At 41.3% G+C, this 27,081-nt stretch overlaps 2 protein-coding genes across 3 annotated transcripts; one reads left to right on the plus strand and one right to left on the minus strand.

The window, feature by feature from the left end:
• The first annotated feature begins 1,080 nt into the window (after positions 1 to 1,080).
• LOC141762952 (vascular cell adhesion protein 1-like) lies at positions 1,081 to 15,503 on the plus strand. Its single transcript, XM_074627144.1, has 8 exons — positions 1,081 to 1,172; positions 4,594 to 4,947; positions 5,088 to 5,513; positions 10,470 to 10,754; positions 10,909 to 11,169; positions 11,592 to 11,679; positions 11,785 to 11,833; positions 13,447 to 15,503. Exons 1-8 carry the CDS (start codon positions 1,124 to 1,126, stop codon positions 13,477 to 13,479), a joined length of 1,545 nt encoding a protein of 514 aa, XP_074483245.1. The 5' UTR covers positions 1,081 to 1,123; the 3' UTR covers positions 13,480 to 15,503.
• A 4,078-nt stretch (positions 15,504 to 19,581) lies between these two features.
• LOC141765229 (rho-related GTP-binding protein RhoU-like) lies at positions 19,582 to 24,078 on the minus strand. 2 transcript variants are annotated; one of them, XM_074631306.1, is made up of 4 exons: positions 23,326 to 24,078; positions 23,111 to 23,169; positions 22,898 to 22,927; positions 19,582 to 20,884 (listed from the first exon to the last, which is right to left on the minus strand). In XM_074631306.1, the coding sequence occupies exons 1-4, from the start codon at positions 23,612 to 23,614 to the stop codon at positions 20,396 to 20,398; spliced, it is 867 nt and encodes a 288-aa protein (XP_074487407.1). In that variant the 5' UTR covers positions 23,615 to 24,078; the 3' UTR covers positions 19,582 to 20,395. The 2 variants fall into 2 exon arrangements, with proteins under 2 accessions (XP_074487407.1, XP_074487408.1); XM_074631307.1 differs by lacking the exon at positions 22,898 to 22,927.
• Between the last annotated feature and the right edge of the window lie 3,003 nt (positions 24,079 to 27,081).

A 27,081-nucleotide genomic window follows, 5' to 3' on the forward strand; every position in this document is an offset into this window, starting at 1 on the left:
TTTATTAGTCCCTCAGTGGGGAGATGTGCAGTGTACAGCAGCAAAGAGGATAGTACAGAAAACAAGATGCATCAGCTAACACAGTAAAAAAGAGCTAAAGAAAATATGAACCATTTGAATAGAAGGAAGTATAAAAATAGGATCAGTTTATACAGTATTGACAATAAACAGACTATTAACAACATTGCACAAGTGGAAAATGATATTGCACAGTGAGATTCAAGATTCAAGATTCAAGATGTTTATTGTCACGCCGGTTGTACAGGTACAAACGTGGGAAATACGTTTTGCTAGGAAGCTCCATTAAAATAATAAGTTATATTACATTTACATTACAGAATGAATGAATGAAATTCCACCTGAACATATCAGGTTATTGTCAGTTTATAGAGTTTATAATGTTGTATAACATCAACTCTGTTAGCTGAGGTGTCTGAGAAACAGAGAAACTACAAACTACAAAACAAATGTGAATGGGTGCACATTTAAGTTTATTATCAGTTTGATGGTTTGTTGGTTAGTTATTGGAAACAAAGATGCTCTATTACAATCATATACATGTAGAATAATACTGACTCGGCAGCAATGTGAGTAGTGACATAATGACCCTTCCTTCTTTTATTTGTTCCTGCACCCGGGCTAATGTTCTGAGGATATGGTATATATATACATATATATATATATATATATATATATATATATATGTATATATATATATGTATATAATACACATTCTCTGTTTCAGAGCTGAGAACGCTACAATACAATTCAGCTCATTCGTTGGTCCACAAAATCAGTCTCCCGTTCATTGTTCACAAATGTTGATTGAACTTTCCGAGGCCATGGAAATAACATATTGGAATCCTTAATTTAGGTGTTGTTCCCCTTTAAACCTTTTTGGGGTCGATGCATCATTTGCAAAACAGGTATCCATGATGTACTGTATATTTATAACGTAAAGAGGAAGGAAGCCAGGCCAGTTTTTGTACCAACCACAGAACACACAAGCTGTCTTCAATGACCACCTCCTCCATTTCAATGTAGACATGTCTAAGGGGACTTACTGAGTATTTCTAGTATCTGTGATCTACCTGCTGGTTTAACAGAGACGTGAGGAGCAGCTATGAGTTTAACAGCGAGTGGATTTATCGTCTTCCTTCTCTCTGTACAAGGTACTGCACATCTACATTCATACAGGAAGGTGTTTTTTAAGTAAAGAAAAAGAGTTGATGTGATACAATGTGATGTGATCCCTTCAACACCAGACATTCACTTCTCTTTCGCTAAATAGAAGTTTTTACAGGACGATGTAACGATTAACGAAAGCTACGATTTCACCTGCAGCATCTCTGTTTACTGAACCTTGACATTACAAACTCTATAATCTGAGGAATTGTGCACCATTAAATACAGTAAAGCTGTGTTTGTGTGAAAGGAAGTAATGACTGTATGTACATTAACAAAGAAAAACAAATACATCAGATGTATATAATGTTTTTCAAAGTCCTTGACATACTGTAGAATAAAATAAAGAATAAAAACTCTGAGACCCACACATTGTCTTCTTTAGGGGGAGATAGCAGGTCAACAGTAGATGTCACATAGAAGTGGTGAACATCATCTGAAAGCTGAGAACCTGAAGATTAAATTAAGATGCAGCTCAGCACTGAGGGTCAAGTTGTTCTAGTCATGAATCAGAAATAAACACTAATTAATTAATTAATTAAAGATTAAAATTAATATTAATTAATATCAATAATAATAATAATTATTATTATTATTATTATTATTATTATTATTATTATTATTATTATTATTAGTAGTAGTAGTAGTAGTAGTAGTAGTAGTAGTAGTAGTAGTAGTAATAATAAACATAATATGAATTAATAAAATACAAAATAAAATACAAATTAATAAAAATAGTGAAAGTGTATAAGTGTTTAGAACATTATGAGAGAAGTATATGATGGTCATCTCCATGCTCTATTATGTCTCATAAGTTGTTGCAGCAATTTTTGGGGTTGATACCATTTGTTCCACAGATTTGGTGCTAAATTTAACCGTTTTTTACCACTGGAGAATTAATAAAAATGATCAATAATCCTCCAAAATACCACATTAAGACACCAAGACCTTGAGGAACACCATAGAAGAAGACATGCTGTGATTTGGGATCGAAAACTTTTGACATTTGGAGAGAATTTCATTTTTCAGTGAATGGATGTTGAGCACTTCTGTTGCATAAACTGCTCAGAAACCATTTTTGCAGAAGAAGCTAATGATGATGGGTAGAGGAGTGTAACAGTTAATTGTAGATTCACTTTCAAATGCTGCAGGTTATTTGGTTTGAGCAAAACAAAAATGTAGTTCACTATATATGATTATGATGAATCTGATCTGCGTGTTTGTGTCAACTTTTGAAAACCATTACCAGTCTGATGCTTAAAGTAATCTGTCATTAATGTGTTATCTATCTATCACACTATTTGCCCACAGCTCAGTGTTCTGCATGTCTCTACAGTTTCCATTCACACTCTGCAGCAGCAGCCTGACCACAGACACAAAAACAACCCAGCAAAGCAGACTCTTTTTTTTCATCTACCACACTTCTAATATCTAATCTTCCTCTTTGTTATCTTGTTCACTTTGTTAAAAGGTTCAATACATGTGCTGTTCCTTCTCTGCGTCCTCAGTATGATGTCCTTCCTCAGTGCACTTATAGACATTAACTGCAGAGATCATGTGAACATCTTTGACTGCTCCTCTGCATTATTAATTCTGTTGGGGACGGAGATAGGAGCTAGTCTACTTATTAGAAAATATTAAAGATAATTATCAATATTAATACAATTATTATTAATAAATTATCAATATATGTTAATAATAACAGGGCACCAAATTACATTGGTACATAAGCTCAAAATACATTAAAATGGCTATCAAAAGTAAATAATAATTATCAAAATAATTATTAATTATATTTAATAATATGATTTAATTTATATTAAATCATCCTCGGGGCACCACTCTTTGAAACAAAGAGAAAATGAAAGCAAATTAATGTAGTCTCATAGATAAGTCTCATTAGATATACTAAACTATCAATTTGGAACTTTGATTAATAATTAAATGAATAACTATAACCAAACTAGATAGTAAAGATTGAAGGATATTGTGGAGTTCTTGACATAGCAGAGGTTGGCATTATTCACTCTTGTACAACATTAAAGAGACCAGCGTGTATATTCCACAAACATTAATTTACAAGATAATAAAGGTTTAAAACACAATATTAATCTAACTAAATAACTAAACTAAACAAACCAAACAAAGTGTGTGAGCATGTGTGTGTGTGTGTGTGTGTGTGTGTGTGTGTGTGTGTGTGTGTGTGTGTGTGTGTGTGTGTGTGTGTGTGTGAGCATGTGTGTGTGTGTGTGTGAGCATGTGTGTGTGTGTGTGTGTGTGTGTGTGTGTATGTGTGTGTGTGTGTGTGTGTGTGTGTGTGTGTGTGTGTGTGTGTGTGTATGTGTGTGTGTGTGTGTGTGTGTGTGTGTGTGTGTGTGTGTGTGTGTGTGTGTGTATGTGTGTGTGTGTGTGTGTGTGTGTGTGTGTGTGTGTGTGTGTGTGTGTGTGTGTGTGTGTGTGTGTGTGTGTGTGTGAGAGTGAGAGTGAGAGGGGGAGAGAGAGAAACAAAGACAAGATGGCTGGCTACTTGTCTCAAGATGTCTGCATGGCCTACAGACAATATGGCTGACTCTGTAAAACTACAAAGATGGCTGGATCAAAGATGGCCACCAGGATGTCACCACATGGCCTCTTTGTTCTTCGGAGCACGTGTGCTCAGGAAGGACAAAGGGGGGTGTGATGTGGGGGTTGAGATTATCTGAATGTGTATGTGTATGTGTATGTTTAAAACTAATTCACAGTTTCTGTATGTGATCTTTATGTGTGTCAGATAATGCAGTGGGTTAGAAAAGATGGTTAGTTTGCATGCAAAACCTTGTCTATGTGAAGCATAAACTAAACACATCAGATGTGGCGAAGCCAGCTACCCAAATATATTAACTACAAATAATATCACAACAATCAAATGAGCTGAGTCCATGGGTCAAGGATCATGTAACTGAGTTCATGTGGTCTCTTGCCACCCTCTTGAAATGGTGAGTCCCAACAATTCTAATGTAAAACTCAGTGAATCACATTTCTCCATTCCTCTGTTCACTTTGGCATGAAGCAGAAACATCACAACTTGATTTACAGTATAAACCCATTTTTAAAACCAGCCGTTACAGAGTCCCCAACAAAGAAGTAAAAATACAAGAAAAACGTGACTTAGAATAAGTCTTAAGCTCAGTTCTAGTTAAGATAAAACTACAGTAAAGCAGTCTGAGTTATGCCCGCACGCTCCCCAACCCCCAAAACAAGTTGGTACTATAAGATTTAGTCTCTCACTGATTTAACGTGGGATAACATGAGACTATAGTTTTGAGCAATGCAGCTTCACACACTGAAGCACCTTCACTACAAATGAACGTCTGTTCTCTGATGTTGTTGTGGGTCTGATTGTGGTTCCTGATGTGCTCTGTGTTACAGTGATAAAGGGTCAGGATGGCTGGGGAGTGACTTACAGTCCTACTGAGATCTGTGCCTTAAAAGGATCGACTGTGAACATACGCTGCAGCTACACATACCCATCCAGATGGAAAGACAATGATACTAGAGTTGAGAAAACATTCTGGTTTAGTAAAATGAAAGATGGTGAACGTGTGGATCTGATGACAGACTCAGAGTATTCAGGACGGGTGAATAACAGTTGTAATGAGAAGACCTGCACTCTGACAATCACAGACCTGAGAAAGAGCGACTCAGCTGAGTACAAGTTCAGGTTCATAACAAACCAAGATGGGAAATATACTGGTGAACCTGGAGTCACTGTGTCTGTCACAGGTAACATTTTCATTCATATGTTAATTATTTCCAAATGTTCAACATCTAGAAAACAATAATATCAGTGTGTAGTGTGTTTATTTACATGTATGTGTATGTTAACAGTTAAATAAAATACCATTCCTGTTCCTTCTTCACAGGTCCAGGTCTCACGGTGCAGATGAAGGGATCGTCTTCTAATTGGCTGGAGTGTCACAGCAGTTGTCTTCTACCTGATCATCCTTCATACATCTGGTACAAGAACGGACAAGAAGTTCAGGCAGAAACATCTTCTTCTTATTCAGGCTTCAGTTATGAAGACAGCTACTCCTGTGCTGTAAAAGGATCTGAGGACTTCCCGTCTCCTCCAGTGTGTGAGTTTACTGTCCCAAAACTGCATAAAACTCCTAAAATCTCTGTGAATTACGACTGTGAATGTGAATCAAGTAGAGCTGAAGGAAATATAGTTCTGATCAGTAAATCTTTTATTGAAGCTGATTTAAGCTGTTTATTATCTTTAAAGAGGACCGTCACTCATCCATTTGTCAGACAACCTTCAAAGTCTAAAATGCTACTCACAATTTACTGTATAACTCAAATACCATATGAGTAACACACCTTTAATGTAGAATAATCTGTTTTTTCTATTTTATTTTTATTTTTTCTCTTTTTTTACTGCCAAATTACCCAAATATTTACCTCAAAATGTATCAAAAATTACGTCCTAAACATTATTTAATAATTATATGCTAAAACATCATCTAATGGTTAAAATAGGGCCCTCATGCTGAGAAGCGGCTGCTCTTCATCAGAGGTGGAAAACCAGAACTAATAGAAGACACTTCTGATCACCATAATGTGACTGATTGTCTCCACAGATGTAACCTGGTAGCTGATGTCATGATTCAGGGAGGTTATTAAAGACATTTATTATTATCTATTTATCAGCAGACATGGAAAAAAAGCAGATCAATGAACTTTGTATTCTTTTCCTGAAAAATGTATTTAATAAATTACCAGCTATAGGGAAATAGCGTAATATAATTATTAAATCATGTTTATAATAAAGTAAGTTTCGATACATTTTGAGGTAAATATTGGGGTAATTTGGCAGTAATTCCAAAGAAATTTGAAAAAGGTAACTTGCTAATTATCACCTAATTACCATGAAATTTGCAATGTTACCAAAAGTGATAATACCATCATCATACCATCAATCATAATCTTAGTCAAACCATATTACTTAAAAAAAAAGAAAAAGAAAGCATGGGCGAATAAGCCACCTTAACGACATATAAACATATAAACAGACAACAACGACAAACGTTCAAGAGTAGACATGGACACATATATGTAAAAACACAAATATAAATTAAAGCTGCAAGCAGCGATGAACGGGCCCTCACCCTTATGGGCACGTCTGGGGAACGCGCACGTCGGGGTACCCGCTGTCGTGGCATGTATATGTCTTCAGGCCAGGACTATTATCAAGCTTGAGAAGTTTGGGGCAGATGGGACTAGGTAAAGGCAAGTAACAAAAGCCTCCTGTGTTAAGGCGAACTTTCGAAATTCACGTATGACATCACCGTTCAAGCGATCAAACATTCCTTCACCATTTATCATCACTATAGTTTGAGGGTTATACCACCCAAATTTCACGCGAATCCGATGACGTCTCTAGGAGTAGTTTGTAAAAGTATGCATGAAATACATAAATTACATGAAAAGCACAAAATCCAATATGGCCGACTTCCAGGTGGGCGGAGCTAATGAAACCCAATTAGGAATATGTTTCAAATAATGAGTGGGATATGCATACCAAATCTGGGGAAGATTGGACAATGTAGTCAATTTACAAAAATGTCCTGTTTCCTGTAGGGGGCGCTATGACTTTCACTCATAATACCACATATATGTCTTCAGGCCTGGACTCTTATCCAGCTTGTGAAGTTTGGGGCAGATGGGACTAGGTAAAGTCAAGTTACAACAGCATCCTGTGTCATGGCGAAACATCAAAATTCGCCGCGCCGCCACAAGAACGCCGTTTCACGAAAACACAAAAGCTTCGCAATTTAGTATCCTGAAGGTGTTGAGATTCTGCTGCCCAACTTTGAGATGGATCGCTTGTATCCTCTAGGAGGAGTATCGCAAAGTTCCATACCTAAAAAGTGACAAAATGGCGTCTTCGCACATGACGTATGATATCACAGTTCGAGTGATCAAAAATTCCTTCGCTATTTAGCATCACAGTAGTTTGAGGGTTATACCACTCAAATTTGACGCAGATCTGATAAACTCTCTAGGAGGAGTTCGTAAAAGTATGCATAAAATACATGAAAAACGCACATATTCCAATATGGCCGACTTCCCGGTGGGCGGAGCTAATGAAACCCGATGACGAATATGTTAGCAATAATGAGCAGGATGTACCTACCAAATTTTATGAATATAGGATCAACTTTGACCAAACTACGGCCTTCTACGCATTAGGGGGCGCTATAGAGCCCACTAAACACGCTGAACCCAAAAACTGTACGTTCACGTAAAGTTCACAGGTGTCCATCTTTTTGACAACTTTCATGAGTTTTTGAGTATCCCAAGGGCGTCAAAGGCATGTTCAAAGGATAAAAGACATAAGGGGGCGCTAGAGAGCCAACGTGCCACGCCAAAGCAAAATTTCACTACTAAAATAAAGTAAATACTAGTTTGGATGTGCGTGTAAAGTTTCATAATTTTTTGTGCATCCTAAAGTCCTCAAACATGTGTTCGTAAATTAAAAAAAAACGCAGGAAGTCCAAGATCGCTGACTTCCTGTTTGCCAAAAAAATCTCAAAAATATTTAATCCGGGTATGAGCATGTGAGCAATGACATACTTGAATTTCGTGACGATGGAAGAAACTTTCTCTGAAAAACCGCCTACATTAGGGGGCACTATCTCGCCCGCTGGTGACACCCGAGCCCAATCACTCCAGAACATTGAATTTCCCACCAGTTCTGACGCACATTCCACTTTTGGTGAGTTTTTGGGGATGGCTAAGGTCCCAAAAAGGCAATCTTCGCGCGGAAAAAATAATAATCCTTAGAAAAACAATAGGTTTCCTTGCACTTTCATGCCAGGACACCGTTGGGGTCCTGGCACTTTCGTGCTCGGGCCCTAATTAAAGCTGCAAGCAGCGATGAACGGGCCCTCGCCCTTATGGGCACGTCTGGGGAACACGCTCGTCGGGGTACCCGCTGTCGTGGCACGTATATATCTTCAGGCCTGGCCTCTTATCCAGCTTGAGAAGTTTGGGGAAGATGGGACTAGGTGAAGTCAAGTAACAACAGCCTCCTGTCTCATGGCGAACATTCAAAATTCACGTATGACGTCACCGTTCGAGCGATTAACAAATCCTTCGCAATTTAGCATCACAGTAGATCCAGGATTATACCACCCAAATTTCACGCGAATCTGATATATTATCTAGGAGGAGTTCGTAAAAGTATGCATAAATGACATGAAAAACACAAAATTCAATATGGCCGACTTCCTGAAGGGCGGAGCTAATGAAACCCAATTAGGAATATGTTTCAAATAATGAGTGGGATATGCATACCAAATTTGGGGAAGATTGGACAATGTATAATCAATTTACAACAATTTCCTGTTTCCTGTAGGGGGCGCTATGAATTTCACTTTTAATGTCACATATATGTCTTCAGGCCTGGACTATTATCCAGCTTGAGTAGTTTGGGGCAGATGGGACTAGTTAAAGTCAAGTAACAACAGCCTCCTGTGTCTTGGCGAACAATCAAAATTCACGTACGACATCACCGTTCAAGCGATCAAAATTTCCTTCGCAATTTAGCATCACAGTAGATTCAGGGTTATACCACCCAAATTTCATGCAAATCCGATGAAGTCTCTAGGAGGAGTTCGTAAAAGTATGCATAAAATACATGAAAAACGCACAAAATCCAATATGGCCGACTTCCGGGTGGGCGGAGCTAATGAAACCCGATGAGGAATATGTTTCAAATGATAAGTGGGATATGCATACCAAATGTCATGAATATAGGATCAACTTTGACCAAACTACGGCCTTCCACGCGTTAGGGGGCGCTAGAGAGCGGGCTAAATGCACTGAACCTAATGGCTGTACATTTACATAAAGTTCACAGGTGTCAATCATTTTGCCAAGTTTCATGCGTTTCCGAGTACCTAAAGGTATGTTCCATATCTAAAAGACATAAGGGGGCGCTAGAGAGCCAACGTGGCACGCCCATGCAAAATTTCACCACTAAAATAAAGTAATTACTAGTTTGGATGTGTGTGTAAAGTTTCATAATTTTTTGTGCATCCTAAAGTCTTCAAACATGTGTTCGTAAATTTTAAAATCACGCATGAAGTCCAACATGGCTGACTTCCTGTTCGCCAAAAAAATCTGCAAAATATTTAATCCGGGTATGAGGGCGTGAGTTATGACATACTTGAATTTCGTGAAGATCGAAGAAACTTTCTCTGAAAAACTGCCTACATTAGGGGGCGCTATCTCGCCCCCTGGAGACACCCGAGCCGGGTCACTACAGAACATTGGAGTTCGCGCCACTTCTGACGCATATTCCACTTTTTGTTTTTGGGAGTTTTTTGGGAATGGGAAAGGCCTCAAAAACGCAATCTCCGGGCAGAAAAATAATAATAACAACAATAATCCTTAGAAAAACAAAAAGTTTCCTTGTGCTCGGGCCCTAATAATAATACTTAGAAAAACAATAGGTTTCCTCGCACGAAAATTCGTGCTCGGGCCCTAAAAATGACAGAAACAATGAGCTGACAAACAGAACAGAGACAGAAAATAAGATCTCCTTCTTTTTTTTTAAAGGTCCTATATGTAACTTTTAGAAAAATCTAACATTTATAATACATAAAGTCATAATACTACGAGAAACAAGTTGTAATATTACGAGAATAAAGTCATAATATTATGAGAATGAAGATATAATATTATAAAGTAGTAATGTTACGTGTTGTTTTAGAGGGTAAATAGTGTGAAAATGAGGAACGTGGAGCATCTTGTGAAGTTCTACTTTAGTTTCGGTTTCACTAATAACCAAGTCCTTCATCTTTTGGCTCATCAGCAGCACATTATCATTAAGATCAGGACCTGGAACAGATTGTTATTAAAGAAACTGAGTTTATTCTGAAGAAAGAACCACACGGACCTGATGGAGGAAACTCACTCTTTAGAGAAGGAGGACATGACTTCTTTTCTCGTAAAGTTATGACTTTATCCTCGTAATATTACGACTTTTTTTCCCCTCAATGTGGCCCTAATACTCCGTCGTAAGTAAAGATGTGTTGCTTGGTGTTATTAAGTCTGACAGGTCACCAAGAGGGCAGATGGATGGAGATGGTGGGATGTGGCATGCTAAATATTCTGAGACTTTAGTTATATCTTTCCAGAAGCTTTGAACCAGGGTGCCGAGTTCACAATGTGTGCATTACTGTGAGTTAGTGTATCCCATTGTGTGCATTTTATGGTCTGTGAGATTATCTGAATAATCTCTGTTAACACATCTCCTCCAGATGGTCCAAAGCTTCCCTCGATGTCAGTGAGTCCCTCTGGTGAGATAGAGGAGGGCAGTTCAGTGACTCTGACCTGTAGCAGTGATGCTAACCCAGCAGCTAGATACACCTGGTACAAGGAGAATGGAAACCTCAAACCTCTCAGTGAACAACATCAGCTCGTCCTCAGCTCCATCCAGTCCTCTGACTCTGGACAGTATAACTGTACAGCTGAGAACCAGCTGGGGAGAACATCTGGATACATGTCTATTGACGTGAAGTGTGAGTGAAACCTTTAAGCAATAAATATTAAAGTAGTGTTGTTCACTATTGGGCACCAGATTTGCCTCTAAACCATCAGACCTCCAGTTTCAGATGCTGCCACATTGCTTCTTATTTAAATACTATTCATAATAATTTGTTAATACATCTCCAGATGGTCCAAAGCTTCCCTCAGTGTCAGTGAGTCCCTCTGGTGAGATAGTGGAGGGCAGTTCAGTGACTCTGACCTGTAGCAGTGATGCTAACCCAGCAGCTAGATACACCTGGTACAAGGAGAACCAAACACTGCTTCAAGGACCAGAAGGCATCTATCATCTCACCTCCATCAGCTCTGAGGACAGAGGGAGCTACTACTGTGAAGCCCAGAACAACAGAGGACGTCGTAACTCCACCTTATATCTGATTGTTGTAGTCGGTGAGTTCTTCCATGACACTAGGGTCAAGGTTCAAAGGTCAAGGTTCTTTATAGGAAAGCGGTCATTGGCTATGAAAATCTTTGCTCTCAGGTTTCTTCAACAATGCTCATTAAATATGTAAATATATCAAAGGGGAAAGCACATGTAAAAGCACAAAACGGTGCAGTTAAAATAAATATGAACATGAGTAAATATAAAATAGTAATGTAAATGTAAATTTGTAATTTTGTTGCTGAAAGTATTTCAGATGGGAAAACTGAATGTAAACAGGATGTAGTATGTAATATACAGAGGTAGACTAATCACTGACACTAATTGGCTGATTAACAGACAGTTTCACCTGGAAAACTGATTTATGAATCAAAGCCTTCTAGTTAGATCAAGTTCTGTATATCTAATAACTGTTAATCTGCATTTCTAGATAAATCAACAATGATAATAATGATCACCAGGTTGATTCTGGTGGTTGTGATACCGATTCCTCTGCTTCTTTTTTCTCTGTGGTTGAGGTAAAACTATAATAATTAATCATCACTGATCTTTTACTTTGAATTTTTACATTCATAGTTTTAATTCTTTATTTATTTATTTGTTTGTTTTGTGACTGAATCCAGGAAGAAGAAATCTCTGAACTCCACCAATGAACCCGCAGAGACTGTGGAGGTGAGAGACTCTACCAAAGATATTGAAGATTTGTTGTTAATATATGAGGTTATGAAGAGAATTTGGTAACACGTTATAATAACCATCATTTATAAATGGTAAACTGATAGTTCATTGAACTTAATTAATAATTATTTTACTGTTAACAAAGAATGAAATGATAATTGATAATGATTAAGGTAACACTTCATTTTACAGGTCTGCACATTTCATGGTAATTAGGTGATAATTAGCAAATAACCTCTTTGAATTTTTTTTAGAATTACTGCCAAATTACCCCAATATTTACCTGAAAATTGATCAAAAATTACTTTATTATAAACATTATTTAAGGCTAATTATATTCCGCTATTTCCCAATAGATGGTCATTTATTTAATATATTTCCAGGAAAAGAATACGTTAATTTATCTGCTTTATCTCCACATCTGCTGATAAATAGATAATAATTAGCAAATAACTTATTTTAAATGTCTTAAAAACCTTCCTGAATCATGACATCAGCTACCAGGTTACATCGGTGTAGACAATCAGTCACATTATGGAGTCTTCTATTAGTATTGGTTTTCCACCTCTGATGAAGAGCAGCCATTAGATGCTGTTTTAGCATATAATTATGAAATAATGTTTATGATAAAGTAATTTTTGATCAATTTGGAGGTAAATATTGAAGTAATTTGGCAGTAATTCCAAAGAAATAGCTTTGCTAATTATCACCTAATTACCATGAAATTTGCGGACCTGTAAAATAAAGTGTCAACATGTTTACTGATTATTAGTATCATTTAACAGTTTATTCTTGCACACATTAAAACGTTTTATATATGAGTATTTGTTAATGATTACAGAATTATTTGGAAACTTTTAAGAAATTGTTTGTAAAACATCTATAAACACTATTTGGACAGCAATTATAAAGTTACAACGGATGATTATAATATCTTGTTAAATGGTTAATAAATACTCTGTAAAGCATCTATAAACATTATTTAGATAGATAGTTAATAGTTTATCAATGGTTAATAATTGGTTTCTGGTCCATCTCTGGTCCATCTATCAAATTTAATGTTTATAGATGTTTTACAAACAATTTCTTAAAAGTTTACAAATAATTTGGTAATCATCAACAAATATTTAATATAGTATATCGAATATTATAATGTGTGCAACAATAAACCGTCAATATCATCTCATATCAGCTATTAAACAATATAGAATTCATAAACTAATGATTTTGCATTATGACTATTATTATATCGCATAATATATGATGATGACGATGATGATGATTATTATTACACAAACTAATGATAAAACAACAGAAATTATAGCATCACTAATAATTAGTAAACATTATTGATTATAATTTAATTGTTTTTAACAGTAAAATAACTATTAACTAAGTTTAATTAACTATCAATTAACCATTTATAAATGATGGTTATCATAAAGTGTTACTGATCATTTATATATAACTTCATTAGTAACATAACACATCACCTTCACACATTTTCCAACCACATTTACTGCAGATGTCTTTTGTACCAAAGAGCAGTTTAAGTAAATAGTCTTACTGAGGCCTCTGACTCTCACCTCGTCGTCTCTCCCCATCAGTTGGACTCTGATCCTGTGTATGCGAACATCTGAGGCGCTGGATGGAAACAGAAAGAAGTACAACGCTGAAGTGGATATATTTACCTTCAACTCTGAAAGTTTTTCAGTTTTCAGCAGCAGGCAGCAGAAGATTTGAGTAGAATGCTGTTTTTTTTTACCTGTGCAGGTATCTTACATATGTTTAGGATTTAACTTGATATGCAAAATGTTATTTTAGATTTCAATGTTATAAACTTGCTTTTAAGAAATATTGATCGCCTTATCACAATTATCACAATCATTTATTATGTCTTTTTTTATCTCCTAAGAATCCATGCTTTCATTACATCCCGTTTAGACTACTGTCTCTGTACTCAGTCAGTCTTTCCAATAACTTATTTTTGATTTATTTTTTAACACCATATTTTCCTACAGAAATATCAAAGTGTGCTGCAATACACAATAAATCATCCTTGCAGCATTATTCAACTTTTTCAAAACTAGGATTGTCAATAGAATTCTGCAAATCAAAACTCATGTTCACCATCTAATGCCATAACTACAATGATCCACCAATTTTGATTGAAAATTATATCTCGGACGAGCCCCCAATTTTGTTACGTCCCCTTTTGTATAGATACAAGTAAAGAGACAAAAACATGACAATCAAATGAAAATGGAGTCAAAGTAGAGGTGGAAAAAGAAAAAGGGTGATTTATTTACAGGAACAATGTGGTTGTGCCAAATAAACAGAAATAAAGAAAATAAAACTAGGCCTAACTAATTGTTAGCTCATATACAAAACCACAAAAAGAACACCTGACTAAGTTATCTAAAAAAGACCTTCAAAACGAATACAACGGTGGCACCAACCAGTAACCTATAGTGTTTCTTTACAAAAAAACAAAAACTATGTGAATGAAAAGTGTAAATGGTACCCCGGTTTACCTACAGTCCTCCACCTCCCACCACAGACCTTTTCTAATATCTTTAACACATTTTTCAAGTTTTTCGTCTTTCGAAGCTCAATTCAAAACACACTTTTTCCAAATAGCTTTCTCTTAATCGGTTATTCCTCTGCTATTATTCTACTTGTTGTTACTTTGTTTCAGTACTTCATACCTTGCTTGTCATTTTTACTGTATCAACTCTATTTTTATATTACTACCTGTTCATTTCTCTTGCTTTTTATGTCTTTGTAAAACACTTTGTAACTCGTTTTAGAAAAGTGCTATATAAATAAAGTTATTTTTATTATTATAACATCGGCGGAGAAAGTCTAAACAGACTTGCAAAAATATTTCACAGCATGTACAGCTTTAAACTCTTTTTGTGTTTATTATTCCGAATTTTTTGTTCATCAGTAATGACTGCAAATAAAATTTAGGTTTGCTCTGATTTATGTCTCACTTTAAAACTTGTCACAGTGTAATAAACTTTCTCTCTGTAATGCAAACAGTCTATGTGCTCAACCTAAAACAGCAACTGTTTGATGAAATGAAGCTGACACTAATTTGTCTTCATGGGACAATAATCCAACAGAACACAAAAGCAAGCTCACAAACAAACTTTATCAGCGGACTAAATCTCTGTCTCTATCTTCCACTGCAGCTCAACACTTCATGGAAAGAGCAAATGTCATTCTAAGGAGACTGTAACTTTGGAAGTCTCATATTATTACATTCATATAAACACAATACGAGGACTGTGAATTTTATCCCCATCACTTCCACTGAAAGCTCATCAGAATGGTATTTTTAATGGCTAGTATGAACAGGTGGAATAACTGTAGAGAGCGAAACCTATGGACACCTGACTATTGTTTTAAGACAGATTTGAAAAATTGTGAACCTATCATTCAATAAATTAAGTAGCCTCTATCCAACCGTACTCCTGCACATGGTTCACCAGTTAAAGGGATAGTCTGGGTGTTTTGAGGTGGGGTTGTATTAGCTAATTATCCATAGTAGGTGCATTACCTACCGACTTTGGTGTTTTAAAGGGTTAGTTCAGATTCACCAAAGTCACACGATAACACAAACAAACTAACCGTCGACTAACTAAACATCTTTTAGGTGTTCCTTTTTTTAATTCTAGCGAGAAAGTCGGCAAGTAACACTATGTGTGCATGTGTGTCAACATCTCACAATAAATACTTGATATTCCATGCTCATCACACTATACAGCGTGTTTGCAGGTAATGGTCACAGTGTGTTCAGTCAGAAGGTTCTGAGGTCCTGAGGTGATCATCAGCAGGAGCCAGATGCTCAGAGACGTAACCACACCTGCTGCTTGTGTCTCTGCCAGCCGGAGGATTTAGGCCACGTTAAGTGAGCTCACCTGTTCAACTTCTCCTAAGTTAACATGAGGACTGTTTCATAAGTGTTAAATTAAAACACTCTATGCCTAATAAATACAATTTATGACTTTATTTGGATGTGATTATTAAATACTTTCACAGTATTTATATAGCACTTAAATCTGCTTTATAATAAAAAACAACAACATGGAAATCTCCCTTTTTACAACATGGGACCTTTAACTGTCTTTAATAATTCAGCTGTGTCATTAATACTGCATACTGTACATTTCAAGAAATATTCATATTCTTTTTTTATACTATTTTGGCATTTATATTTAACACACTCAGTAGATCCCACTTCTCAGCTTTTTTATTTGTATTTACTTATTTACACTGTGGTTATATATTGTATGCACATATTTGTATATATTTCGTATATTTTTCATTTCTTATTTTTATTATTTATTACTCTACATATATTGTGTTATATATTGTAGCATTATGTACTTAATTTACATTTTTCTTATATTTGATATGCTTATATATATAAGATATAAACTGTAACGTCCCAATTTCCCCCTGGGGATTAATACATTACTTCTGATTCTGATTCTCGTTATTTGTTACCTCAGTTCATGAAGTTCTAGACATTTCTTTACTTACAGGTTGCACATAAGATAAACCCTTGAAGGTGGAGGAATCTCCTTCCTTTTCAAGGTGTGAGGCGTCCGTGGGGAGAGAATCAGGCTCCATATGCTGGTCTAATCCGGTCCAGGTGGTCCTGTCTGCTCCTATTAGAGGACCGGAGGAGCCGCTCTGAATCAGAGAGGAAAGACCAGGGAAGTGGTGACATTCTGCTGACACAGAGATTACAGGAAAAAAACCCAGGAGACGCTCTGCCTCTGACTGCCTCACTCCAAAACTGTATCTGAGGTAAAGATGCATTTCTTTATGCACACAAGTCCATGTAAGTGTGGCCGGGCTGCGTCAGTTGGTCAGGAGGATCAGAGAGCTGATGAGACAATCAGCGCCACTTGATCCCTATTAACTCTCCAGCATGTCCTGTTTCTGTCTGCAGGATCAAGAGCAGAAGTTGTGGGACTGAAGTGAAGAAGCAGGTGAATGCTGCTCCAGTGTTTGCATAGAACCTCGGGAGGTGGTCAGAGTTTGATTCGCTTCAAGTCCACGTTGCGGTTCACTTAACCTGTACATTGTGAACACAAAGCGCTCCAGGTTTGCTTCAGGGATGCCACGAGAACCGATACTTCGGTACCAAGTCGATGTAAAGATTCGGAAGTCTTGACGGTATTAATTTTTCTACGGTACCGCAGGTACCACAGGTACCGTATGTACCGCCGAGGCTGGAGACTAATGGCGTCCCGTCAATCCGAGAAAATGTTTTGGATTTTGCAAGAAGCTTGAGTAAAAAGGGTTGTTTGAAGGAGATGATTTTACAGTTAAGACAATATAAAATAGAGATGTGTACATTTTACGACCACCGCTTGAGGATAGAGAAACCTTCCTGTCTGTATCAGTCCTGCTCCCAAATGCTCCATTGATTGCACAGGCAGGACATCCTAAAACACCGTAAAACACCGGTGGCAACGAAGCGCTGCATTTTCCATAAACACCACTCAGACGTTTATGGGCCTAATGAATTTATTTCATCAGGACTACAGTATGTGGGTCTGAGCTCCAGTGAAACTATGGAGTGAACAGAAAGAGAACTGAATCCTCTTTCAAATGACAATGACAATGTAAACGCAGAAAGAAGCGAGTCCTGTTGGTCCACTTTAAGAGGACTGAGTTTGGTTCATTTTAAAAGGACTAGATGTGAAAACACCCTAAAATGGAGCGGGAGATGGACAGGCGGTGCGGTGCGGTGCAAGCAGCATTCAGGCGCTGTACCGGGCTGTTGTGGTTCAGAAGGAGTTGAGCTGGAAGGCAAAGCTCTCGATTTACCGGTCCATCTACTTCCCAACCCTCACCTCTGGTCATGAGCTTTGGGTAGTGAGGCGCTCAGTCTTAGAGACAGGATGAGGAGCTCCGTCTGAGAGAGAGAGGGTGAGGAGCTCAGTCTGAGAGAGAGAGGGTGAGGAGCTCAGTCTTAGAGAGAGAGGGTGAGGAGCTCAGTCTTAGAGAGAGAGGGTGAGGAGCTCAGTCTGAGAGAGAGAGGGTGAGGAGCTCAGTCTGAGAGAGAGGGTGAGGAGCTCAGTCTGAGAGAGAGGGTGAGGAGCTCAGTCTGAGAGAGAGGGTGAGGAGCTCAGTCTTAGAGAGAGGGTGAGGAGCTCAGTCTTAGAGAGAGAGGGTGAGGAGCTCAGTCTGAGAGAGAGGGTGAGGAGCTCAGTCTGAGAGAGAGGGTGAGGAGCTCAGTCTGAGAGAGAGGGTGAGGAGCTCAGTCTGAGAGAGAGGGTGAGGAGCTCAGTCTTAGAGAGAGAGGGTGAGGAGCTCAGTCTTAGAGAGAGAGGGTGAGGAGCTCAGTCTGAGAGAGAGGGTGAGGAGCTCAGTCTGAGAGAGAGAGGGTGAGGAGCTCAGTCATCTGGAAGGAGCTGGGAGTAGAGCCGCTGCTCCTTCACCTCTTAAGGGACCAGCTGAGATGGTTCAACATCTGATCAGGATGCCTCCCTTTGGAGGTTTTCCGAGTACAGTTAACTGGTAAGAGGCCCCGGGGTAGACCCAGAACACACTGGAGAGATTCTATATCTGGTCTGGTCTGGGAACGCCTCAGCGTCCCCCAGGAGGAGCTGGAAAACGTTGCTGGAGAGAGGGACGTCTGGATTCCCTGCTAAGCCTGCTGCCCCCGAGACCCGGCCCCGGATAAGAGGAAGATGATGGATGGATGAAGTTGTTATAAACTTTAATCAAGGCTTCTGAGCATATTCCATGATCAGTGACGGCAATGAAAATAACAATGAATAAATATAGAAATAGTAACTACAAACTAAGAGTCCAACAAAGTTCTTGTATGTCGGGGTGTAAAGTGATAAACAACACGAGGTTTAGCTCATCAGTCTGTTGGACAGTCCGACCTGGGTCTGAGGAGGTCTGTGGGGTTTGTTTTAGCCTCCTGGGAGCCTCAGATGGGTGGAGTTATCCTCTTCAGGTCAGGTAGCAAACACAGAAACCCCTAATAAGTTCCCTGTGGTTTTCTCACATAAAATCCTAAAATCACAAGAGAGCTCCTGATGGAAATCCAAACACATGTTAAAAAAGCCAAGACAGCAGAAATAAGGGAGAAAAGGAAGCAAAAAGTAGAAAATATTAGAGGATGAAAACGTCTTCTAGCAGCTGTTTCAGCTGTTTCAGCTGCTTCAGCTGTTTCAGCTGGTCGGCAGTGCAAAGTTCATTTCATGTGTAAAGCAACTCAATAGCATCTCCTGTTAGGACCTTCCTGCCTGGTGTATAGAGAGGCGAAGTCCCGCCCCCTCCGGTGGACCACCATGTGACCTTATTATATAAATAATAATAATATATAAATATGAACGGTAGTCAACAGAGAGAGACAAATAATGTTCTGATCCCGTTTGAGTTGCTCCATGAATCACACAGTCAGTTTAAAAGATCATTTATAAAGTCCAGAAAGTCTCAGTTTGTCGTCGTATCATTAAGTTTAGTGTGAAACCGCTCAGTGAACTACATCTGTCATCTTGTACAACAGCTAACGTAGCTCTGTTCCACGTATAGATGAACCGTTATCTGACCTGATGTGTTTTATCAGAGACTCCTGGTCTGTTCATCAGCCGGGAAGAGAAAGAAGGATCAGACCTGGAGAGCTGGACGTACTCTGTACGATTTCAGCCCGTCTCCGGCCCAAACCTTGAGCCGTGTGACTCATTTTAGAGTCGGACCGAATTTCAGCTTCGTCGGGCGTCGTTTGCCGTGCAGCATACGGGGGGGGGGGACCGAGGACCGATTAACTCCTCCCGACCGGCCGCCAGACAGTCGGATGAATTTCTGACCTGTCAGAAGTTGTGGTCGTCCACAGACTCTCTCTCAGCTGAAGCAGAGCAGCCGACTCCCCGACGTCAGCTCCTTCTTCCTCCTCTTTTTACAGTAATCAGAGCGTCGCTATCAAGATAACAATATACGGGATCAAAAGATTATTTATCTCTCTCCGTTGACTACCGTTCATATTTGTTGGTGGTCCACCGGATGGCCGGGGCTTTGCCTCTCTATGCCCACTGCTTTCAAACTCTACCCTCCCAGTTTGTAACCGAGGCTTTCTGCTATACACTTAAAGCTTTACACAAGTGAGCAGCTGTCAGTCTTTGAAAGCTTCTCCAGAGCCACAGAAGACGTTTCCCAGCTGTTTTCACCGGCTGCGTAGTGCTCCTGCGTAGTGCTCCTGCGTAGTGCTCTTGCGTAGTGCTCCTGCATAGTGCTCCTGCGTAGTGTTCCTGCATAGTGCTCCTCCATTCAAGTAGAGTGATCTTCACGTGGAAAACCAGTGGACGTCCCCACCCACACTTTCACTGTCAGTCGGGGATTTGAAGTGGCACCTTGTGAGTCACAAACCTGCATTTGTGAGCTCTTTGTGGAACTTGTTGTGTTGTCCCGTGTGGTGCTAATCCCCCCCCCCATCTGGCACCGTCTGCCAGCAGGCTGAAACTAACCAGATCTAGAAAGGGTTTGCAAACATGTGACCCAGGTTAGTAGTTGTGCAGCTGTTCACTTGAAGTCACAGCTCTGCTCTCCCACCAGACAGTTGATCTTCCTCCACCAGATCTCCGAGAGGCTCTTGATCTTATCGGGCGTCTTCTTCCTCAGAGTCATCCTCTGCTGCTGGACGCTACAGCTGTCCGTCTGCTGGATGCTGGCCAAGATGGCCGAATCAAAAGCGTCCTTCAGGTTCTTCTGGGTCAGCGCCGAGCACTCGGCGAAGCCCACCACGCCGAGCTCCTGGGCGAGCTGCCGGCCCTCCTCGGTGCCCACCGGGCGCTGCTGGTTCTGTGCCAGGTGAATCAGCACCTGGACGTCCTCCCTCAGGTCCAGCTGGGTGCCAACGAGGACCAGGGGCGCTCCGGGGCAGTGCTGACGGATCTCGGGAACCCACCTTTGGATCAGGTTGCGGAAGGAGCCGGGGCGGACCACGCTGTAGCAGAGGAGGAAGACATCGGCGTTCTTGTAGCACAGAGGTCGGAGGCGCTCCAGCTCGTCCTTCAAGAGGCAAAGTCAGAAACACAGAATAAACTGAGTCACTCACAGGAGGAGACTGGCTCTATTCTAGATCTTCACCCACGACAAGACCAAAACCAACAACGTGTCTCTCAATACTGTCTGACCTCCCTAATCTGTGTGTTCATCTAACAAAGACTCGGTCCAAAGCGAGTACATGTCTGGACCGTGTACGGTCAGTCTGTGACGGTGTGGCTCAGTGGTCATGTCTACAATGTTAAATGTCCACCAGGTCACGGACCGCGCTGCTCCGCTCAACCGGACGTTCAAGCGGTGACGGACCCTATCACTGAATGCACCTGATTGGTCCCTGGTTCTCTGCTTGCAAAATACACCCAAAATACAAGTATGAACCTGGAACATGAACATGATAACATGATTTAATGCCTGATTCACCCAAATGTCTCACCTACCAACGTTGGTATGTTGGCAGATGGTTTTGGTTTAATCTGCCCAGGTTAATCTCTGATACTGTTTCTCGGTAAATCTACTTTCTTCCAAAGAAACAGTCCCTATAAAAGCTGTTGACAGCGAGGTGTGTGGATTATACAGACTAACAGGGACGCTGCACATAAATAGACCCTTTAACTTGACTTCATCATACAAAAGACACACTAGGTGTGGATTTATTTTCACTTTAGGTTTGAAAAGGCACTAAAGCTCGTTCATCAGATTTATTTTCAGATGATAAAAGAGAAGCTCCTGATAGGTGGTTTAGAACATTAAAGCATGTTAACATGTTCTAGTAGAAACCACAAATACAACCTGAAAATCAGCATGAACATGATACTTCCCTTTAAAACATGTTTAATGGCCGATTCACCCAAACTTCAGTTACTTCCTCCGGTATGTTGGCAGATGGTTTTGGTTTAATCTGCCCAGGTTAATCTCTGAGCTTTCTGAGATTTCTGGATACTGTTTCTCGGTAAATCTACTTTCTTCCAAAGAAATAGTCCCTATAAAAACTGACAGCGAGGTGTGTGGATTATACAGACTAACAGGGACGCTGTTTCTGGAGAGAGATCTAGATAAAATGTCCCTTTAACTTGACTTCATCATAAAAGACAGACTGGATTTGTTTGACTTTCTGTTTCAAAAGGCACTAAATCTGGTTTATTTTCAGATGATGAGAGATAGGACAGGTTGGATGGTGGATAAGAAACCAAAATAGGTTTGTCCAGATTTGTCAAATACAATTCCTTATTCAGCTGAAGTCCTGTTACTTAATGACAGCTCCAACCTGGAACTCTGTGTTAAGCAGAGACGTCTCTGGTTAGCCGGCCTTACAGCTGCAAAGCGACTAATAGCTTGCAGATGGAAAGCTCCACATTCTGTCAATATACAAAGATGGCTTCTTGACTTCTTAGATATAGCAGGTATGGAACACTGGGCTGCCAACATGCACTTGGCAAAAAGAGAAAATATATCACATTGGAAACAAGCAATCACTACAATTAAATCCTTCATATAGTTGTTCTCCGTGTCCCGAAGGTCTAGGGTGGGAGGGATGGGAGGGAACCAAAAGGGAGGGATTTGGGGGAGGGAGGCGCAGAAGTTTTTATTTAAATGACTTTTTGTTGTTGTTTGTTATTTTTCTTCTTCCTGTTTGTTTGTTTGTTTTGGGGGGTTTTTGTTTTCTTTTTTCTGTAAGCTGCTTGCCAATTTTGTATTGATTAATACAACACATTTACATTTGATTATATATATATATATATTACTCTATTGGTGATCTATCAATTTGTAACCCCACCCTATATAATTTTGCTTAAATACCAATAACAAATTGATCAAAAAAGAAACCAAAAGAGGGCGATGGAGAGCAGGGTGACAGAGGGGTCATAGATTCATCAATATTCCTGCAGGGGGCGATGTAAGCTTTGGGGGGGGGACTTAAACTAAAGGGGTCTTAAAGGATGTCAGTCCAGCAGGGGGCAACCAACACACACACACCAAGAACTGCAGAGTAACACTGATTATTGATCACAGATGACTCACATTGATTGATCCATCAACCAGACCCCATTTCTACCGTTTTCCACATCAGGACGAGAAACACATGAAGAAAGACAGAAGAGAGTGGTTAGACCTCCAAGGAGGGAGACTATGCACCTGTTCTACAGCTGTTCAGGTATGTTAGATGATGTACTTCTGATCATATTCACACTGTGAGAGACAGAGAGAGAGAGAGAGAGAGAAGGTGGAGCTCACCTGTCCAGCCATGTCACAGAGCTGCAGTCTCACTGGTTTCCCGTCAACCACAACCATCACTGAGAGGACACAGAAAGCACACACAGTATGTCTGTGTTAAAAGAAGGCAACACAAACAGTCTACAGGCTTTAACACGGAGAACTGGTAACCGACTAAAGAAGAACAAGTTCACTCTCAGGTGTTCGTAAAGCTCAAAACGAGCCCCAGACTTTACCGGTGAAGTTGTCAAAGGCTGTTGGAACATATTCCGTGGGGTATCCGTTGGTGGTGTAGCTGACGATGAGGCTGGTCTTGCCCACCGCTCCGTCTCCGACCAGGACGCAGTTCACCCGGCGCTCAGGTGCGGATCCGGAGCGCCGGCGCTTCACCTTCACGCTCAGAGGGAAGTCCCGGGTCTTGAAGCGCCGAACCGGAACCGCAGCCAGAACCGGAGGACCGTCCGGCCCGAGCATCGGTTCCGACACACGGCGTGGCTTCTGCTGCCCGACGTCCTGAGGAAGCATGGCTCTGCTTCTCTAAGAGAAGGAGACGATTAGTTGATGTTGTCCGTCGGGTCTCTCCGCTCAGCAGGAGCTCCTGACTGCATTCTGCTCTCCATCTGCTGGGCTCCTGATCCCTAAGAGGCTTACCGAGCAGAGCTCCATGTGAGGCTCCACAGGTCTCCAGGTGAAATCAACCTGAGTCAAACAGACAGGAGGTCTGCCTCTGAAGACAATTACAAGTTGAAATAAACTTCTATATTGAGAGTTGATTTATAGATTTAGTGGAGTTTAATTCTGCAATAATAAATACACAATAAATACACAGGTTTATTTGTGTCTTTATTTATTATAAAGTATTATAAAAACCCATGAGGAGGGATTATACAGAGCAGCGGTCTGTTTTTAAAATAGAAATGTTTCCACATGGAGCTCCATGAGACAAAAACTCAAGTATCTGAATAATGATCAAATAAACTACAAATAAACATTTAGTTTCTCTTTCTTTATCATCTCTGACTCTCTGCTGCTGTCCTACAACGTCCCCTCAATCACACAACCTCATCCAGGGTTCACCTCCAGCAGGAGGGTCATAGGACAGGAGGGTCATAGGACAGGAGGGTCATAGGACGGGAGGGTCATAGGACGGGATGGTCATAGGACAGGAGGGTCATAGGACAGGATGGTCATAGGACAGGAGGGTCATAGGACAGGAGGGTCATAGGACAGGAGGGTCATAGCACAGGATGGTCATAGGACAGGAGGGTCATAGGACAGGAGGGTCATAGCACAGGATGGTCATAGGACAGGAGGGTCATAGGACAGTAGGGTCATAGGACAGGAGGGTCATAGGACAGGAGGTTCATAGGACAGGATGGTCATAGGACAGGAGGGTCATAGGACAGGAGGGTCATAGCACAGGATGGTCATAGGACAGGAGGGTCATAGGACGGGAGGGTCATAGGACGGGAGGGTCATAGGACGGGATGGTCATAGGACAGGAGGGTCATAGGACAGGATGGTCATAGGACAGGAGGGTCATAGGACAGGAGGGTCATAGGACAGGAGGGTCATAGCACAGGATGGTCATAGGACAGGATGGTCATAGGACAGGAGGGTCATAGGACAGTAGGGTCATAGGACAGGAGGGTCATAGGACAGGATGGTCATAGGACAGGATGGTCATAGGACGGGATGGTCATAGGACAGGAGGGTCATAGGACAGGATGGTCATAGGACAGGAGGGTCATAGCACAGGATGGTCATAGGACAGGAGGGTCATAGGACAGTAGGGTCATAGGACAGGAGGGTCATAGGACAGGATGGTCATAGGACAGGAGGGTCATAGGACAGGATGGTCATAGGACAGGAGGGTCATAGGACAGGAGGTTCATAGGACAGGATGGTCATAGGACAGGAGGGTCATAGGACAGGATGGTCATAGCACAGGATGGTCATAGGACAGGAGGGTCATAGGACAGGAGGGTCATAGGACAGGAGGGTCATAGGACGGGATGGTCATAGGACAGGAGGGTCATAGGACAGGAGGGTCATAGGACAGGATGGTCATAGGACAGGAGGGTCATAGGACAGGATGGTCATAGCACAGGATGGTCATAGGACAGGAGGGTCATAGGACAGGAGGGTCATAGGACAGGAGGGTCATAGGACGGGATGGTCATAGGACAGGATGGTCATAGGACAGGAGGGTCATAGGACAGGAGGGTCATAGGACAGGATGGTCATAGGACAGGAGGGTCATAGGACAGGAGGTTCATAGGACAGGATGGTCATAGGACAGGAGGGTCATAGGACGGGAGGTTCATAGGACAGGATGGTCATAGGACAGGATGGTCATAGGACAGGAGGGTCATAGGACAGGAGGTTCATAGGACAGGATGGTCATAGGACAGGAGGGTCATAGGACAGGATGGTCATAGGACAGGAGGGTCATAGGACAGGATGGTCATAGGACAGGAGGGTCATAGGACAGGATGGTCATAGGACAGGAGGGTCATAGGACAGGATGGTCATAGGACAGGATGGTCATAGGACAGGAGGGTCATAGGACAGGATGGTCATAGGACAGGAGGGTCATAGGACAGTAGGGTCATAGGACAGGAGGGTCATAGGACAGGAGGGTCATAGGACAGGATGGTCATAGGACAGGATGGTCATAGGACGGGATGGTCATAGGACAGGAGGGTCATAGGACAGGATGGTCATAGGACAGGAGGGTCATAGGACGGGATGGTCATAGGACAGGAGGTCATAGGACAGGAGGGTCATAGGACAGGATGGTCATAGGACAGGAGGGTCATAGGACAGGATGGTCATAGGACAGGATGGTCATAGGACAGGAGGGTCATAGGACGGGATGGTCATAGGACAGGAGGTTCATAGGACAGGAGGGTCATAGGACAGGAGGTTCATAGGACAGGATGGTCATAGGACAGGAGGGTCATAGGACAGGAGGTTCATAGGACAGGATGGTCATAGGACAGGAGGGTCATAGACAGGATGGTCATAGGACAGGATGGTCATAGGACAGGAGGGTCATAGGACAGGAGGGTCATAGAACAGGAGGGTCATAGGACAGGATGGTCATAGGACAGGAGGGTCATAGGACAGGATGGTCATAGGACAGGAGGGTCATAGGACAGGAGGGTCATAGGACAGGATGGTCATAGGACGGGATGGTCATAGGACAGGAGGTTCATAGGACAGGAGGGTCATAGGACAGGAGGTTCATAGGACAGGATGGTCATAGGACAGGAGGTTCATAGGACAGGATGGTCATAGGACAGGAGGTTCATAGGACAGGAGGGTCATAGGACAGGAGGGTTCATAGGACAGGAGGTTCATAGGACAGGATGGTCATAGGACAGGATGGTCATAGGACAGGAGGTTCATAGGACAGGGAGGAAGGGTCATAGGACAGGGAGGTTCATAGGACGGGATGTGGAGCTGATGAGGCGGTCTGACGCCCCCTAGTGGTGGAATCACCTCAGGTGTTGGGACTGATCAGTGATCACTTATCACCAGCAGCAGATAAACAGCAGAGAGGGAGAGATGGAGAGAGGAGAGAGGAGGAGAGAGAGAGAGAGAGAGAGGAGAGAGAGGAGAGAGGAGAGAGGAGGAGAGGAGAGGGAGGAGAGAGGAGAGAAGAGGAGAGAGGAGAGAGGAGAGAGGAGGAGGAGAGAGGAGAGAGGAGAGAGGAGAGAGGAGGAGAGAGGAGAGAGGAGGAGAGAGGAGAGAGGAGAGAGAGGGAGAGAGGGAGAGAGGGAGAGAGGAGAGAGGAGGAGAGAGGAGAGAGAGAGAGGGAGAGAGGAGAGAGGAGAGAGGAGAGAGGAGAGAGGAGAGAGGAGAGAGGAGGAGAGAAGAGGAGAGAGGAGAGAGGAGAGAGGAGGAGAGAGGAGAGAGGAGAGAGAGGGAGGAGAGTGGAAGAGAGGAGAGAGGAGGAGGAGAGAGGAGAGAGGAGAGAGAGGGAG

Source organism: Sebastes fasciatus, chromosome 3, assembly GCF_043250625.1.
Source record: "Sebastes fasciatus isolate fSebFas1 chromosome 3, fSebFas1.pri, whole genome shotgun sequence".
In the NCBI taxonomy this organism is placed as follows: domain Eukaryota; kingdom Metazoa; phylum Chordata; class Actinopteri; order Perciformes; family Sebastidae; genus Sebastes; species Sebastes fasciatus.

What these genes read in the sequence shown, in the direction of transcription:
- LOC141762952 (XM_074627144.1), top strand. Translation starts at nt 1,124, where the DNA reads ATGAGTTTAACAGCGAGTGGATTTATCGTCTTCCTTCTCTCTGTACAA. An exon ending in CATGTCTATTGACGTGAAGT is followed by an intron (nt 10,755 to 10,908) that starts GTGAGTGAAACC and finishes ATACATCTCCAG; the next exon opens with ATGGTCCAAAGCTTCCCTCA. An exon ending in AACCCGCAGAGACTGTGGAG is followed by an intron (nt 11,834 to 13,446) that starts GTGAGAGACTCT and finishes TCTCCCCATCAG; the next exon opens with TTGGACTCTGATCCTGTGTA.
- LOC141765229 (XM_074631306.1), bottom strand. Translation starts at nt 23,614, where the DNA reads ATGCTTCCTCAGGACGTCGGGCAGCAGAAGCCACGCCGTGTGTCGGAA. An exon ending in AGCCTTTGACAACTTCACCG is followed by an intron (nt 23,170 to 23,325) that starts GTAAAGTCTGGG and finishes GTGTCCTCTCAG; the next exon opens with TGATGGTTGTGGTTGACGGG. An exon ending in TGGTTGATGGATCAATCAAT is followed by an intron (nt 20,885 to 22,897) that starts GTGAGTCATCTG and finishes TGCCTCTTGAAG; the next exon opens with GACGAGCTGGAGCGCCTCCG.